General features: G+C 39.9%; 1 protein-coding gene across 1 annotated transcript; it reads left to right on the top strand.

The window, feature by feature from the left end:
* The first annotated feature begins 467 nt into the window (after nucleotides 1-467).
* On the top strand, nucleotides 468-7,249 carry LOC149317677 (proto-oncogene Mas-like). The gene is made up of 3 exons (XM_089518402.1): nucleotides 468-570; nucleotides 2,009-2,095; nucleotides 6,234-7,249. The coding sequence occupies exons 1-3, from the start codon at nucleotides 468-470 to the stop codon at nucleotides 7,247-7,249; spliced, it is 1,206 nt and encodes a 401-aa protein (XP_089374528.1).
* The last annotated feature ends 10,582 nt before the right edge of the window (nucleotides 7,250-17,831 follow it).

Genomic DNA, 17,831 nt, shown 5'->3' on the forward strand with positions numbered 1-17,831 from the left:
ATCCCTTATATAGGTTGGACCCAAGCCATGTAGGGCTTTAAAGTAATCACCAACACCTTGTACTGTGCCCGGAAACCAATAGATAGCCAGTGAAGAGATTTCGGAATAAGCGTAACATGATCACCTAATATGATTATTAGGTCACATGCTTCTTTGGGCTTTGTAAAATCATTGCACTGCTCCTACTGTCCTATTGTGCCCCTCTCCACTTCAACAAGAGCTCCTGGCTCATTTACCCTGTGCTACAGTCAGGATGTGACCCAAGAGCCAGGAGGCAAAGAGCAGTAAAGTAGTCAATCCAGTCCAATTCAGTCATAGCTAATCCAGCAAAATGAAGGGAGGAACAGGAGCAAGATCAGAAAGATTATCAGTCAACCCAGCCACCAAGCCAGGAATCCAGATAAACACAACTAACAAGGAGTAAAACACAAAGCCATAAATCATAGCAAATCCAAGGTCAAGAGTACATGAAGCAAGTGCACTGCCAGTCAGTGAGACAGGATGGTTACAAGCAACAAAAACACAATGGACCTGCTGGAGGATTTATAGGCAGCTGCTTCTGGACACCAGGTACTTAATTTGTAAGAATTTCATGTTTAACAGTTTCTGGGACCTAAAGCCTATCCTTATCTCTTCTTCAGTCTTCAAAGCAAGGTAGTGCATTTTCAATGTCTAATTAATTCAAACTAAATATGTAAAAGCATCCCAAGATTTACCTTGAAATGACTCAGAAATGACCTCCCACAAACATGTAACACATCCCTTGATCAATAACTTTTTTAAAAAAGACTTTGGTATTTAAAGGGACAATAGTTCCAGTACCAACCACACCACATTTAAAATCACTTATGAACGTTTTTTGGTGTTGCCATGGAGAAGTGTAGCCATGGGACTACCATGTATGACAAGGCTTTCTCAGTGGCGGCATACCTGTTATAAATACTCTTTAGTCAGAAATCTGGGTGGGAAGAGCAGATTTTCCTTTCAGACATAGTTTAATATTTTCAGGAAGGAGAAAGGTGTTTTCCTGTCTTTAGTGCTGTTTGCATTGCTTTTTGTGTACAATAAAAGCTATGGAAGCTCTCCACATGAAATGAGACTTTTACGGTCAATGACCAGCACAAAATAATACAATACAGTACAATATTATACAATGTCCAATAGAAAAAAACAATGCAAGGATACAAAAAGGAATACAGCTTGGAGATACCTCAAACAAGGGTCAATAGATACTAGAATAAGTAATATTGTACATCAGGTTGTATCAATTTTCTCAGTAATTCAGAAGCTAAATAAATTCTAAGAACTATATAGTAAAAAAAACCCTATTCAAATAGAAAATAGGGCCAATAAAATTAAAATTAAAACACGATTCTGCATCAGCACACTATTAGAGCAACACAAAAATTTGCCACCTTGGCTGTAAACCCTGGCTGAGGGTCAGCCCAGAGGTAGTGAGGTTTACCTGGTATTATTTGTAAGATTAATGCTGTAAAATAATTATGAAAAAAACAACATGATTCCTATTCATGTGGAGAGCCATTTTGTATAGAGGAATCTCCCCTCTTCAGACCATCATTTTCCAAATGATTAAAAGGGTGAAGGGGTGATGCAAGGCTAGCACACCCTCCGTAACACTTTAATAGGATTATTGTGTTTAAGGATATTGGTTCCCAAACTGTCTACATTTTTTAAAAAGCCACATAAGGGATCCATGTAGCTGGCTAATTCTAATTCTTAATAACAAATATAAACCTGGATTTCTCAAAAGTGCTATTTTAGAACATAGATATTTAAAAGGAAAGATGCATCATCCATTTAGATCACTGGGGTTGATAAGTAATTCACTTCTCTTTTTTAGAATCTTCATTTCTGGTAAGATGACATGTCCTTCTTGCCATGTGAAACTGAGATATGGATTAAACCAAGATAAAGATTTGGGGCAGGAGAGGGATGTTACGCCTAGCAATCTGATTAGTAAAATTTTATATTTTTCTTTATATTCCAGAAGATTCCACTTTTGTCCATGCTACTGAAGTCTTTCGTCCACTCGATCTGAAGACTACTAACACTCAGGTGTCTATTCCAAGGATAGGTAAGTAGACAGAATGTCAGACAATATTTACTTTCTTTTCTACAACAGGAGTTGCTTACAGAGTGGCATATGTTCCAATAAAAAAAGACAAGGTGGTACTTCCTTTCACTCTAAAATCTATAAACTTAAAATTTATTATTTTATAAACTAAAAAGACATGACATAAAAAGATAAGGGGGTGGTGGAAAGGGAAAATAAAATAAAATCCCACGCAGAGTTCTCAGAATTATGAACCATTACAACCTGGTAAAATGTGGCATCATGAGAGCTGAGAGCAAAACTCAGCATAATAATTTGAGTGTTGGACTAGGACTCTGGGAGAGAAGAATTCAAATCCCTGTTTGGCCATGGAAAACCACTTGGACAAGTCACATACACCCAGTTTAAGAGCAAGGCAATAGCAAATCTTCTTTGTTGAAAGCTTGCAGAGAAAATTGGACGGTAGGGTTACTGAAAGTCAGAGTCAATTTGAAGGAACATAACAAAGAACAGCTCAATGGGACTGGCTTCTGTGTATTTGATACAATGTATATAAGGATTATATCAAATACACAGAAGCCTGTCCTATTGAGCTATTGTTTATTATAATGTATGTAAGGATTAAGAGAGTCAGTGTAGTGTAGTGGTTTGAGTGTTGGACTGGTGACCAGGATTTGATTCCCAGCTTGGGCATGAAACCCACTGGGTGACCTTGGGAAGTCACACTCTCTCAGCCTCAGGGGAAGGCAATGGCAAACTTTCTCTGAACCAATCTTGCCACGAAAACCCCATGATGGGTTTTCTGTAAGGCAAAAATGACTTGAAAATATACAACTACATGTAAGGAATATACATGAGAGTCAGTGTGGTGTAGTAGTTTCAGTGCTGGACAACAAGTATGGAGACTAGGGCCCAGATCCCCATTTGGCCATGGAAATGCACTGAATGGCCCTGGGCAAATCACACTCTCTAAGCCTCAGAGGAAGAAAATGACACCCCCCCTGTTGTAATTGTTGTTGTTGTTGTTGTTGTTGTTGTTGTGTGTTTCAAGTTGTTTTCAATTTATGGCGACCCTAAGGCAAATCTAGCTAGGCATTTTCTTGGTAAGTTTAGGGTCACTTTATAGGGTCGTTGTAAGTTGAAATGAAATGAAATTCTTTATTATGGCCAGAGACCAGCATCAATATAAAATATAACGTAGCAAAATAAATAATACACATAAAAAGATTGCTTGGGATAAAAATCTGTCAACTAGAAATGTAAATAATTCATTTCTGTTACATTTAAGATAGCTTCATTTAAAATAAAATAAAATAAAATAAAATAAAATAAAATAAAATAAAATAAAATAAAATAAAATAAAAACTTTTTCCTTTGTTGTAAGTTGGAAATGACTTGAAGACAGACAACAACATGTAAGGTGTATAATATGAAGCTCTTTCCTTGCTGCCATTATTGAGTTACAGCACATACACTTTGTTCCAATTATTATTATTATTATTATTATTATTATTTATACCCCACTCTTCAGCCAAGGCTATCAGAGCGGCTTACAATTTGTAAATTAGACATTTCCCTGCCCTCAGGCTTACAATCTAAAAAAGACAAGACACAAAAGGAGAAGGGAATGTCAATGGGGAAGGGGGAAAGTCCAGGAAATGTGCTCTCCCTCGGAGGCCTGTTGGAGCTAGCCTGCCTCTCTCTCCCTCATAAATAGCAGATTTCGAAAAAGACTCTACAAGAAACTTTCAAGATCCATAGCTAGTCATATGAAAAGTTCTAGTAGAGCATGGCAAAGGGTTTAATTCAAAAGTATAAAGCAGCTTCATACATTTTTTTCTATATGTAATGATACTAGGCTTAATGTAATTCAGAAGAATTGTTGATAGTGATGGTTGGATCGCTCTCTCTTAATCCATGGAAAATATTGCAGATGTGGTGGCTGTGGCCAGCTTTCCAAGTGGGTAGCAGGTGAACCTGAAGCTGTATTTATTTTAATGTAGTGCTAGGAAATTCACTTCAGATTGGTTATCATTCTTCCTGCAGCTGATCCAAGTTGAATGGGATTTCTCCTAGTGTTGATCAAGGGTCTCACCCCAGCACAACCCCCATTCAATTCAGAGCAGGTGTTGAGAAGCAGCAGTAAAATTCAGAGTTGATTTGCCACCCCATGACAGCAGATGTACTCACCATTCCTGGTCCCAATCATTCCACACATGTTACTTGTTTACAAAACTACACACCAGTCAAGGTGCAGAATATCCAAAGACATAATAATAATAATAATAATAATAATAATAATAATAATTATTTATAGCCACCCAGTCACAAGGAATCCAGGTGGATTATAGCAACAAAATATAGAGAATACAATAAAATAAAACACAAAAAATAAATAAAATACAATACAATAAAATAAAATAAAATAAAAGAGAGTGATGTGAGTCTGTTAGGCCTGATGGAATTGAGTCTATCTTTTTCACTCCTTCCCAGGTCTGATGATGACAGTTGGGACGGAGGGAGGGCTCTTCTTCTTGAGGCAAGAATATAATTTTTATTAATTTTAATTTAATTCTTCTCATTAATTTAAGAGACAAATTGGTGGACAGAGCGACCTAAGTCACAGTAAACAGGGAGAGGAACTAGGTAGGGAACTAGGTAGGGAAGGCCTGCCGGAGGAGATCCATCTTAAGAGACTTCTACTCTGCAAGAGTAGAAATGTCATGGATCTCCTTCGGCAGGCCATTCCATAGCTTCGTAGCTGCGATAGAAAAGGCCCTCTGGGTGACTGAAGTTAGCCTAGATTTTATTGGCTGAAGTAGATTCTTCCCCGAGGACCTTAGAGTGTGGGACGGACAGTACGGAAAAAGGCGTTCCCTTAAGTATTCTGGACCCAAGCCATGTAGGGCTTTAAAGGTAATCACCAACACCTTGTACCTTACCTGGAAATCAATTTATTTGAGCATCCAAGGCTGAAAAATCCCAGAACAAGCTTTTTCTTTCACTAATGCAATGAGTAATACTAAAAATTTACTTACAAGGAAACAACAAAGAATGTGTGTTCCCTTCCTGGCACCCTAAATCTGTTGCCTGATCTCAGATGTGTAATCAGTCCCAGTCCAGGTCAGTTGTCTATTTCTTTTTCTTATCTGTACAGAAACCAAATTTGTTCCACTTTATATGCAACAAACTTTCAAATAATGGGAAATGGTTGTTATATTGCCATCTGTGAAGATGACTAATTAGTTTTCAAATCTCAGTTTAAGGGCAGAGAACAAAAGTTATCTTGTGGCATCTTTTAGAGTAAAAGATTTATTTTAGCATGAATTTTTATGCATCATAACTTGCTTCCCAGATGCATAAGGGGGTACAATATTTAAACCTCGTATGTTCCATATCCATCAAGGGGTGAGGAATGATGAGAAAATTTGGAAGACTACCCAATTCACACTCATTCACACCACTAAATTATAGTGCTGTTCTACATTAGCTGCCACGGTTCCCATTCTATGCAATCTTGGGATTGTCAATTTAAGGGAAAGCAGTTAGAATTTGCAGCCAGAAGACTAACTTCTCTTCAGTCTTCAAACCTGAGGATTCTATAGGATGGAATCATGGAAATTAAAGTGGAATAATAGCACTATAATTCTGTAGTGTGAATGGGTACCTGGTCTACTAGAAAGGGCTGGAGCTACTGCTAGAAGTTAGTTTGTAGAGCATTGAAATCCAGTTGTAAGAAGACGGGGAGATTTCCCTTTTCCACTATAGTGTCTAAGCACTCCTGAAACCTGAAATTGTTGCGACTTGTGGGAAACCCTCTAGAGCCAGAGTTGCATGACTTCTAGGGCTTCAGGATGGAGGAGCAAGGAAGTGAGCAGAAGCATCTCATTAGAAATACGCAAATATACACTCGGGAAGAAAATATGTTTATGTCAGTTTTCAAACTTTAAATTGCAGCTTGTCTTGGAAAGAAAATGGAATGGACTCATGGATATGTGAAGCTGGCATACTGGAAGTAGAGTGAGTCTTCAAAATACAAGATTTTACATTTGGTACATTGCACCAAATTAAACTAGAGCAGCACTGAAAACGTCATATGCATCGTTATTTATTTGGCTCCGTGGGAAAAACTAAATCCTTCTTAATATCCTTACTTTAGTAAGAGCTATTTCTACAGACGAAGCAGCACAGAAGAAATCAAGCATAATGGTGACAGCTGGAAATGAGTACAGTGGAGAAAAACATCACACTTGGACAGGGACCGATCCAAATTGTCCCTATGTTCAAGGCGATCAGAAGTTTTATGACATAGAAATGATTCTCACGACCACCTTCACTCTTCTTCTCTCCCTTTTGGGATTTGTGGGAAATGGAACGGTCATCTGGCTTCTTGGCTTCCGCATTAAGAGGAATCATTTCACCACCTACATCTTGAACCTCTCCATTGCTGATCTGGGTGTGGTCACAGCTCTACTCGCTATTAATATGTACTGGCTTGTTGCTCGGTTGTCTTCTCTCCAATATGTTGATCCATTGAAGACAGTCTTTCGTACCTTCTTCCTAGTTACATACAGCACAAGTCAATTTCTACTGACAGTCATCAGCCTTGATAGGTGTGCGTCTATCTTCCTCCCACTTTGGTATCGATTCCACCAGCCAAGACACTTGTCCACCATCACATGTGCTGTAATCTGGATCTTCACTTTCCCACTTTTTCCTGCTCACATCAGTCTCTATCTGTCTTTTAACTATTGTGGCCTATGGTTCTCCCAGTTTCTGCTGAATGCTGTGGTTTCCACTCCAGCTATATCTATATCTACTGTTGCCATGTTAATTAAAGTATGCTTAATATCTCCACAGCATAAACAGGGGAAGCTTTTAACTGCCATGTTGCTTGCTCTCATTTTCTTCCTCCTCTTTGCTTTTCCAATGAATGTAATTCAATATATCTCTCGCTATATTGATTTTAAACACCCCTACCTTTATGAATATGGCTACATATGTGCATCTTTCAACAGCACCATTAATCCATTTATCTATTTTCTAGTAGGGAGAGAAAGAAGTGGTCAATGGAGGCAGAGGATACAGCTAATATTAGAGAAAGTTTTCAAGGAGGAAGAAGACAGTAGAGAAACTGGAACTTCAAATTCAAATACAGTGGAGATGGTACCATAAATGGGTCTGAATTCCAGTTTTGCCATTTTGGCTGTAATGATTTACACTTTTTGCTCAAAAGTATAAGAAAAACTTGTTTAGTTTTCTAGCCTGTAAAGTTACCATAAGTTCTGTAGCTGAAGAGATATAGAAACCATTCCTTGTTGACCTTGAAGGAAGATAATGCCACCACAACAGATTTTGAAATTCATGTAGTGAATCCTTTTGCTGGTTTCAACTAGAGTAAAAATTTGCATCAATACGTTTTACAGATTTATTGATTCACCAGTCAACAACTGACTGAATAGGTCTATTCTGTTAGGGACTGAGCAATAGGATTTAGGCCAAGTTATTTTAGCATAGTACAGGTTTCCTTCAACAACCATCTATTGAAACAACAACCATCTAAGATTCTGCCATTCAAGAACTCTTAATAAAAGTTTATATGACACAATATGAGCATTAAAATGTATTGTGAGATTAAAAACATCTATAGAAGACAAATGCATTGTAAGGTGCTTAGAGTTCAATTAGCAAAACACAAAGAAATAAGGAACTAGGGCACTGCAAAGGTTGGATGAAAATATATAGATACAAATCTGTCACTTTTGTTCTGTTGAGTATCATAATTTTCAACCAAATGTTTGGTTTCATCCTGGTTCAACACTATGAGACTAGTATGCAGACATTTTTCTGTCTCTGTTTTCCGAAGGTCCATGTTTTGACCAGAGTCCTGTAAGTGCAGTTGTTTCACAGTTTGCAACTGTGGTGACAGAAAGCAAGAAAAAGCACAAATTGACTGTCAATTCCAATGAAAGTAGATCCACTGAATAATTAAGATTTAAGTAAATATTGAGTCACTCTAGAACAGGGAGACAGCATATTCCAATGGTTTGAGTTTTGGACTAAAATACTGAAGATCAGGATTGGCCATGGAAGTACATTGAGTGACCTTGGGTGAACAACACAGTTTCAGCCTCAGAAAACTCCGTGATAGGATTGCCTTATGGTTGCCATAAGTAGGAAACCCCTTGAAGGCACACAACAACACTATATAACAGTTTGTTGAATAGGTTTTCTTTATTTTGAACTATCCATGGGGTTCAGGCTACCATCTCCTGGCTCTAGGCAGCCTATATTTTTCTCTTGTATGATTCTTAACACCTTTCCCTGATAAAGAAGCCAATGGAGCTTCAAAAGCTTGACCATGTATTTTGTGCATTTTGATTTGCTGATTTAAGGTCTCACTTTTTTGTGGGTTTGGGATGTTATTGTACTTTACTTCTCCCATGTCTTCCTTCCTTCAGGACTATTGCACCCATAACCCTTCTATTCCTGCAATTATAGTTAAGATGGAATTGTGCACCAAAAAGATTCTGGTATTTATGTCATTTCTTTCTGATTAAAGGAAGTTTCTGTATATTTTCAAGTTTTGCACTTGTGCGTATGTTTTTGAAAAACATGCAACATTCTGATGTAATGAAGCAGATCATACCTATTTCATTGGTAGGCTTAAAAGTTTCATAATGAATAGTTTTTATGGAAAAGGAAACCTAACTTCTTTCTTCGACAGTGGAACACACTCCCTCGGAGTGTAGTGGAGTCTCCTTCCTTGGAGGTCTTTAAGCAGAGGCTAGATGGCCATCTGTCGGGAATGCTTTGATTTGGATTTCCTGCATGGCAGGGGGTTGAACTGGATGGTCCGTACGGTCTCTTCCAACTCTATGATTCTTTTTTTCCCATCCCCAGTCATCACTACATTGATTGATTTCAGATTTTTGTTCTGATTCTGTTTGGTGGAAAACAGAGGACCTACAAAGAGGCCTGTGGCCTCACAGGATTGGAGATGTATTGGATTATAAAAGAGGAATCCTTGTTGATATGCAAATGGACTTTAAATTTCCTGGACTTTGCCCAATTGCCACAGGACCAGAGGAGGAGGGACCAGCCTACTAAAGATACCCTCCCCATACTATCTTAACTAAGGTCAGAAACAATAAAATGCAGGCATCTTGTTAATATCTCTATTTTTTTCTCTTGTTTGATATGTAACATCTGGCCTGATGAAGAAGCCAGTGGAGCTTCAAAAGCTTGCAACAAGTATATTTTGCATTTCGGTTGGCCAATAAAGGTATCAATGGTAGGTGGATTTTTGTTTGAATTTACTAAATGGACAACACAGCTACCCCTGCATGTTTTTGAATTGTTCAGGTTCACGTTAGCATACTTAATGTTATCTTAATGGTATACTACTCATGTGTACAAGTTCTCAATAAATGTTGCATGAACAATTAAACAGTTGTCTTTCCAAACATTCCACCATATATTGGAATAAAATTACAGGAGTGGAGAATGGGATGGGTGAAGATAAATAGAACAGGAAGGGTAGGCTTTCTATGTTTCTACAGGTAGAAATGTTGATAAAAGGAGGAAAGAGTGGGAAGCCAGAAGAATGTGAGACTAGGTGCATCTGTCTTGGTTCTGATAGCTTTATGCATCCCCAAAAACATTTCTGCAGATGTGAGGTTGTGAAGCCATAGCTTCTCACTCATGTGCCTGACTAGTGCCCAGTGCTGGACAGGACAGGATTATTGTTATTATTATTAACCTTTATTTATGAAGCGCTGTAAATTTACACAGCGCTGTACATACAATCTTTTTAATTAGATGGTTCCCTGCCCTCAGGCTTACAATCTAAAAAGACATGACACAAAAGGAGAAGGGAGTGGTGGAGGGAAAGGGTAAGAGGTCCAGCAGTTCCTCTCTACCTCCAAGGCCTGGACCAAGGCAGATGGACTGGAGCTTGGCTTCATAATGGATGGTCAATCTTCTTCCAGGGAAAATACATACTCCCAAGTAGGATAATATGTATACAGTACATAGCAATACAGGAAATGGTTTGATAAACAGGCACCAAAAGAACATCAAATAGTAAGCGACAATTATGCAATGCCTGGGAAGGCTTCTCTGAACAGGATTGTTTTCAACGCCATTTTGAAGCTGGTTAAAGAAGTGATGGCTCTTGCTTGTGGGGGAAGAAGGTTCCAGGAGTGAGGGGCAGCAAGTGAAAAGGGGCAAATCTCCGATGGGGCAGAGGAAATCCTGGGCTGAGACTGCAGACCTTGATTACCAGAACGGAGGGACCAAGTGGGAAGGTGAGGAGAAAAAAGGTCTGATAAGTAAGGAGGGGCCAACCCATGGAGGGCTTTAAATGTCGACAGCAGGAGCTTATACTGAATGCGGAAAGGGAGGGGGAGCCAGTGAAGGGATGCCAACACAGGAGAAATGTGGTCAGAGCGCTGGGCAGTAGTGATAATGCATGCAGCTGAATGCTGGACAGAGATTAAAGGATGGAGGTGAGAAAGAGGAAGCCCAGCCAGGAGGATGTTACAGTAATCAAGTCGTGAGATCACTAGGGCATGGACCAGGATCTTGGCAGTGCAGGCAAAGAGATAAGGTTGGATTTTGGCAATATTGTACAAAAAGAATCTACAAGCCTTGGCTGTGGTCTGGATCTGAGGGATACACGACAGAGAAGAATCAAAGGTAAAACCAAGAGTGCGGGCTTGCTGGACTGGTTGAATAGAAATGTTGTCCACAGAGACAGAAAATGAGTGTTGAAGGGTGGACTTAGGAGGAAAGACAAGAAGCTCCATCTTGGACATGTTGAGCTTCAAACGCCGATGGCGCATCCACTGCGAGACAGCTGTGAGACAAGACGAGACTTGCTGTTCAAGCCTTGGAGAAAGGTCAGGGGTGGAAAGATACAACTGGGTGTCATCAGCATACAGATGGTAGGAAAAACTAAAAGAGCTGATGAGTTTACCTAAGGACAGTGTGTAGAGAGAAAACAGAAGGGGACCCAGAACAGAGCCCTGGGGAACTCCAACAGATAAGGGAACAGGAGATGAAGTCTGACCGCCTGTAACCACTGCAAAAGATCTGCCAGACAAGTAAGATTTAAACCAGTCAAGAACAGAGTCTGAGAACCCAAGGTCAGAGAGTATGTCAATTAGGAGACAGTGATCAACGGTGTCAAAGGCTGCAGACAAATCGAGAAGGATGAGAACAGAGTAAATGCCATTAGCCTTGGCCCGTAAAAGGTCATTGGAGATCTTAGTGAGAGCTGTCTCTGTAGAATGCCTTGGGAGGAAACCAGACTGAAAGGGATCGAGAATGGAGTTGGCTTCAAGAAACTCAAGACAGCGCGAATAAACAACCCGTTCCAAAACCTTAGAAAGAAAGGGAAGAAGAGAAATCGGACGATAGCTAGACAAAGAGAAGGGGTCAAGAGAAGGTTTTTCCAGAATTGTGGAAATGAGAGCATGTTTGAAGTCCAACAGGAGGGAGCCTGTAGAGAGAGAGAGATTGAAGATATGGAGAAGCGAGGGCAGAAAGGAGGGAGCTATAGAGATTAGAAGATGAGTAGGAATTGGGTCAAGAGAGCAAGTTGCAGGTTTGGAAGAGTTCAGAAGTGTAGAGAGTTCATCCAAAGAGGCAGGAGGAAACACAGAAAATTTGTTAGGCGAGGGTGATAGAAGATTAAGAGCAGAAGAAGAATTGGGGGGGACTATCTCAGAGCGAATAGTGGTAATCTTAGAGATGAAATAATTAGCAAAGTCATTAGGAGAGAATGATGAAGGATGTCTTGTGGTGACCAGGAAGCCTGGTCATTATGACATTATGACTGACAACCCAAAATGTGCTCACCAATGGAAATCTGGGCATTCAGACTGATTACTGAAATCAGGAGTACACCAAAGTATGAACCTGAGATTTCATGGGGAATGTTGCCCTAACCAGCAATTCGTATTGTTACCCAAGAAAACGTGACAAGAGTGGGAGTCCCCACCAACTAGAGTATGTCAGCATTACTTTAAAAGTTAGGGAAATTAGCTTTCCAAAAGTCTGGGTAAGCTTTAGGACCACTGGCACCTGTGTATACCAGGAAAAAAACTGAGAAGAACTCCAGGTTTGGATGAATTCAGAAGGTTTCAGAACATTTCAGAGTGCAATCATACAGAGATGATAGCAATTCACACAGATTCAGAGATCATCAAAATGGAAATATGGAAAATATGGGCTACTGGAGTTTGAGGGGATTAAAAAGGGAGATATTTACCTGTCCAAAGAGTATACTATAAAAAGTGAGAAGTGGCTCAGACTGGAGTCTTTGGGCAACACAGCACATACATAGAATGCTGTCTAGGACAAATGTATGCACATAGGCTAGGTTTTTGGAACCTATATTTATACTTGAAACTATCCTCTGAGGATGGGCTATCTTGCAAGGTAACAAAGACGTTACGGTTTCCTCAATAGTCAACAATGGGATTCTGGACTGGTTGATGGCTTTAACTTTAGGGTTACAAATATGGCATCTGTAGGTCTTTGCTCCTTCCCATGGGAACTTCATCTAGTGTTCCAAAAGGTTATCATGACCTTTGAGAACATGCTGGCTCCATATATGAAATCTGAAAACATGGAGACCCCCAAATACAGTGCTGGGTATGCAGGGTAGTATTATTACTACCCCCTAATCTGCCTTTTGACTGATCAGGTAAACCTCTCTCTTGTTGGGATTAAGGCTCAATTGTTTGTCTGCATTCAGTCCATTACTGATTACTAGTTTAGCAGACATTGGTTTAGCAGAGCCACAGTTTCCTTGGAATGAGCAACAAAGAAGAGCTTGTTATCAGCATACAAGCAACATTAAACCCATAAACTCCAGACAGTCTCTCCCAGCAATTTATTAAATTGGAAAGGTAAGCAGATAATAGAGCTTAACAACAACCCTTGATGATTTCTTTAGCCTTTATTTACATCTTATAAACGCAGAAGTTGGATGTGTCAGTCTGTCTATGTTCCATGTCAGTTTCACATGTTTAATGTCCTATGTTATAAGACTATCCTTAAAATGACTTTCTAAATGCAAAAATCCCTATTACAGTATAGTTTCTTCTGAAATGCACAGTGCTTCTAGTATGGATAAAAATCTAAGAAGGCACTGAAGAATGTCCTGGGCATACCCTGTAGAGTGTAAAAGGGAACTTCTGTAAAATCAGTTGAGATAAGAAGAAATAGAAGGAAGTCTATGCTGACCTCACAGGAAAGATTCAAGCAGCAGCCAGTTGGCACGTACTGCACGATTCAAATTGGGGATTTCAAGCTGGAGACACAATTTATCAATCAGATCTGTGCATCACCAAAACTGATGGAGAAAGGAACAACAGGTACTTTTTCTTTGCTTGGGTTGTCATGCAATATCAAAGGCATCTTCAGCTGAACCTAAAATAACATTATTTTTTAAACACAAAATGAATCTTCCTAGGGAAGGCATATCAGCATCTGGGAGCCACAATTTAGAAGGCCCTATACTGTGTCACCAACCATTTGGGGACGAAAATAATATTTGCTAAAAGTTTGAGCACCCAAGCAAATTTGTGTGCAAAAAAGTAGTCCTTGAGGTAATTTGGTTTCAGTAATATCCTGCTGATAGATTTTTAGACAATGGGACCCCATGGATGCAAGCAGTGTGTTAATGTCCCTTTCAGTATCTAATAAAAACTATTTTTTCTCAAAGGTAGCATTTTATGACACTGATTGTTAAATGACATCTTGTTTTAACTTTCTCTGCATTATCTCTAGGGATGTAAAGAATATTCTCCAAAATTCAAAAATTAGTAGAAATATGTCTAATTCGAAAATTTCGAAAGCATTTTATAGAGAAGAAATTCTGATCACTTCTCGATCAATAAGTAAGAATTTTGATTTTTAATCATTTCCAAATGAAGAGAAGAGAAGAAACTTTCAGCTGACAAATTCGACCTACAGGATTTGGGTATTTTGCGTAAGAAAAGCTACCATTCATCCTGGGTTTTACCAGAGGCTATTTCCTTTGTTAGGGTGATTCCCCCCCATCTTTGCTCACTCACAGCTTTGCTTTGAAAAACAAAAGAGAACAAAAGGGGAGGCATTTTGTGTGTTAGTGGTGGATAAGACCTTCTGCCCTTTCTGCCATGCTCTTTTTGGATACTTCACACACTCTTATTCATGGATATTTTGAACTCTCCTTGATATATATATATATATATATATATATATATATATATATCAAAATAAAAGTAGGTTTGCCTTAGCATCACCTTGAGAGAGCTGGAGAGAGAGGTTTGTCATGCCCTGCCTCTGAGGCTGAGAGAATGTGCACTCTCCTTGCCAATTATTATTATTATTATTGCATGACCTTAGCATCACCATGGCAGAGGTGCAGAGAGAGAGGGCAGGGAAATGTCTAACAATTTGTAAGCTGCTCTGATAGCCTTTTGGCTGAAGAGCTGGACAATAATAATAATAATAATAATCCCAGCTCAGCCACGTAAATCCTTGGGTAAGTCATATTCTCTCAGCCTCAGGGACATTCTTAACCATCGTTGCCCAAAAGCAAACCAATCATAGAATAAATAAATAAACAAATAAATTTAAAGAGGCTTTCTTGAAATGAAACAAAACCAAAGGGCAGAACCATAGGAATTTACATGGCTGAGCTGGGATCAGGACTCTAGCCTCCCAGTTCACCATAGAAATTCACTGGCTGACCTTGGACAAGTCACATGCTCTCAGCTTCAACTCCAACTCCTAGGTATTCCTTCATGGTAGAAGGGGGGTTTGGATGACCCCTGGCAATCCCTTTGAATGCTAGGTTTTATCTATGGCAGAATTCCTGCCATTGCACCCGACTCCACTCCTTTTTGAGGATTCCTGCTTGGCAGAAGAGCATTGCCATTTGACACGCCACCCTCCCCTTCTCATCTGTGAGGGTCACACTGTCTCAGCGTCAGGGGCAGCCCATGGCAAAACTCCTCTTTATGCCAAGAAAACCCTTGGTTTGTCCCATCTTCCAGTGCCATCCTGATGTTGAACAGGGGTCAGACTACATGTCCTCTAGGATCCCATGTATTCCTATGTATTCCTTCATAGCAGAAGGGGGTTGGACTGGATGGTCCTTGAGGGTCCCCTCAACTCTAGCATTTCTTGTTGGGGCTTCAATCACAGTTTATTTGTTGAGACTGGGTTTTTCCCCCTTTTGTGTGTGTGCCTTCAGGTTTTTTTAAGCATAGGAATGTTCTTTAAACATCTGCCAAACTTCCTTTTGACATGGTAATTGAATTTGAAATGCAAAGTAATTAGCGTAATTATTCGACTTGTCTTTTATTGTCATTCGAGAAATCTGTGAAAAATATTTCTCTAGCTGCTGAAAGGGAGAGAAGAAATCACCTTTTGAAAGGGGGATTTGTGGAACGAATAATTTTTTAAAAAATTCTCATCAAGTTCTCAATGAACGAGAAGAAAAACATGGGTTTCTTCAATCACTAGTTATCTCTGTATGTTCCATTTTAAAAGCTAAAAAGAACATGATATTCTAGTCACATGAAGCTGATGAACAGATTACATCAAGATACAGGCTAGAAGAGAGGGGGGAATGAGTGTTACATACTTTAGTCTGAGTGGTGGAATGTTATATTTGTCTTTGAGAGGTGGCACATCTGGCCTTCCACTCGTTGAATTTGCACCCTGCTCACCTATACTGACTCACAGGTATGTAATGTAGAGACCTCTGCTCCAGGTATGTAATGTAGAGACAGTCAGGGACCAGGGATCCTTCTGTACCACACAGTTATGGTACTATTTTAGTCACAGAAGAAGACATGGAGAAAGAAGCCTATTGCTAATGGACAATAATATTTCATTTTCAAGCAGAACCACAAAGATGGGCAAAAAGTTTAGGGAGACCTATAGTAGACAACTACATGGGGGCAGGGACCAATCTCTCCCCAACCCATCAACACATCACCCCGTAATGAAACTTCTTTGTCCAATTCCTGGCCACTATGGTGACTAGAAGTGACACCATGTCACTTCCAGTCACCATTTTGGTTGGGATACAGCTGAAAAGGCAGTCATTTGGGGATAGAGAACTTTGAGGATCTATTCGGTATGTATATGGGGGGAGGATGTCAATTAGACCACCATATTGGTTGGGAAACAGCTGAAAAGGGAGTCATTTGAGGATGGGGATGCTTTGTGTTAGTATTCAGTATGTGTGGGAGTGGTTTGGTGGATTCAGATAAGTGGGAGGTTGGTGTGGTTTGGGGACACACATTGCCTAAAAATCAGGCCAGGGGGGGATTGACAAGGGTCTGTCAAGGCCCCACTCACACCATCTCTTCAGCGTTTTAAAGGGACACATGCAAACACCATATTCTGTTTCTGCAAAACAACAACAGATAATAATAATAATAATAATAATAATAATAATAATAATAATTGATATTCTGCTTAATCTCTTGGAATCCAAGCGGATTACAACAATAAAAGAGAATACAGTTAAAATTCTAAAACCCCTATCCCTCCCCCCCCCACCAGTATAAAAACATAGTAATACTAAAAAGAGATTAAACCAGACAGATATTAAAACAGTAGTATAAAATCACAGTTAAAATCAGTGGAAAGGTATAGTGGGGACCAGATAGGATGGAAAAAAGAGATGGAGAAAAGGGGAGAGAAGTGGAGGGGGGGAGGCAGGAAAACAGAGGTGGACCTAGTCTGGAAAGGCCTGCCAGAAAAGATCCATCTTAATAGCCTTCTTAAAGGTTTCCAAGGTGGTAATCTGACGGATCTCATTCGGCAGGTCATTCCAGAGTCTAGGAGCAACTGCTGAAAAGGAACGCTGGGTCACTGCCGAAAGTCTAGTCCTCTTTGGTTGAAGCAGATTCTTCCCAACAGAACGAAGAGTGTGGAGAGGATGATATGGGAGAAGGCATTCCTGCAAGAAGTCAGAACCCAAGCCATGTAGGGCTTTAAAGGTTAAAACCAACACTTTGTATCTTGCCCGGAAACTAACAGGCAGCCAGTGAAGGGATTTTAAAACTGGTGTAATGTGGGCAAATCTAGATGTGCCAGTAACCAGCCTGGCTGCCATATTCTGTACCAGTTGAAGTTTCCAAACTTGACACAGAGGTAGCCCCATGTAGAGTGCATTACAAAAGTTGAGCCGAGAGGTTACCAGTGCATGTACTACTGTTTCAAGGTTTTCCTGCTCCAGGAAGTGGCGTGGTTGACATATCAGCCGAAGCTGAAAACGAGTGCTCCTGACCGTCACATCCACCTGAGCCGTCAGATGGAGAGACGAGTCTAGGAGTACCCCCAAACTGCGGACAGAGTCCTTTAGGGGAAGTGTGACCCCATCCAGAACTGGCTGACATAACTCCATTCCCGGATTGGGAGTCCCTATTACTTGTACCTCCATCTTACCTGGATTCAACTTGAGTTTGTTTTCCCTCATGTGTATGGGGACCAGTACTTTACCCTCTCCCCTAGAGTGTTACCAGGTGTTGTCCACACTCCCCACACCCCTGTGGTGACACCTGTGCCTCCAAACCCAATATGGGCTGCTAGCTTACACCCACACATGGGAATCAGCTTTTAGGGTCTCTTCTATCCAAAAGTAGGTCAACTTCTTTTATCTGTCTCCTTTCTTATCCTAAGAAAGGTTTCCTGGAACAATTTAGTATTATATCTCACCTCTAATATACCATGTTAAAAA

Source organism: Sceloporus occidentalis, unplaced genomic scaffold (genome assembly GCF_023333645.1).
Source record: "Sceloporus occidentalis isolate IW3139 unplaced genomic scaffold, rSceOcc1.0.p SCAF_3, whole genome shotgun sequence".
In the NCBI taxonomy this organism is placed as follows: Eukaryota; Metazoa; Chordata; class Lepidosauria; order Squamata; family Phrynosomatidae; genus Sceloporus; species Sceloporus occidentalis.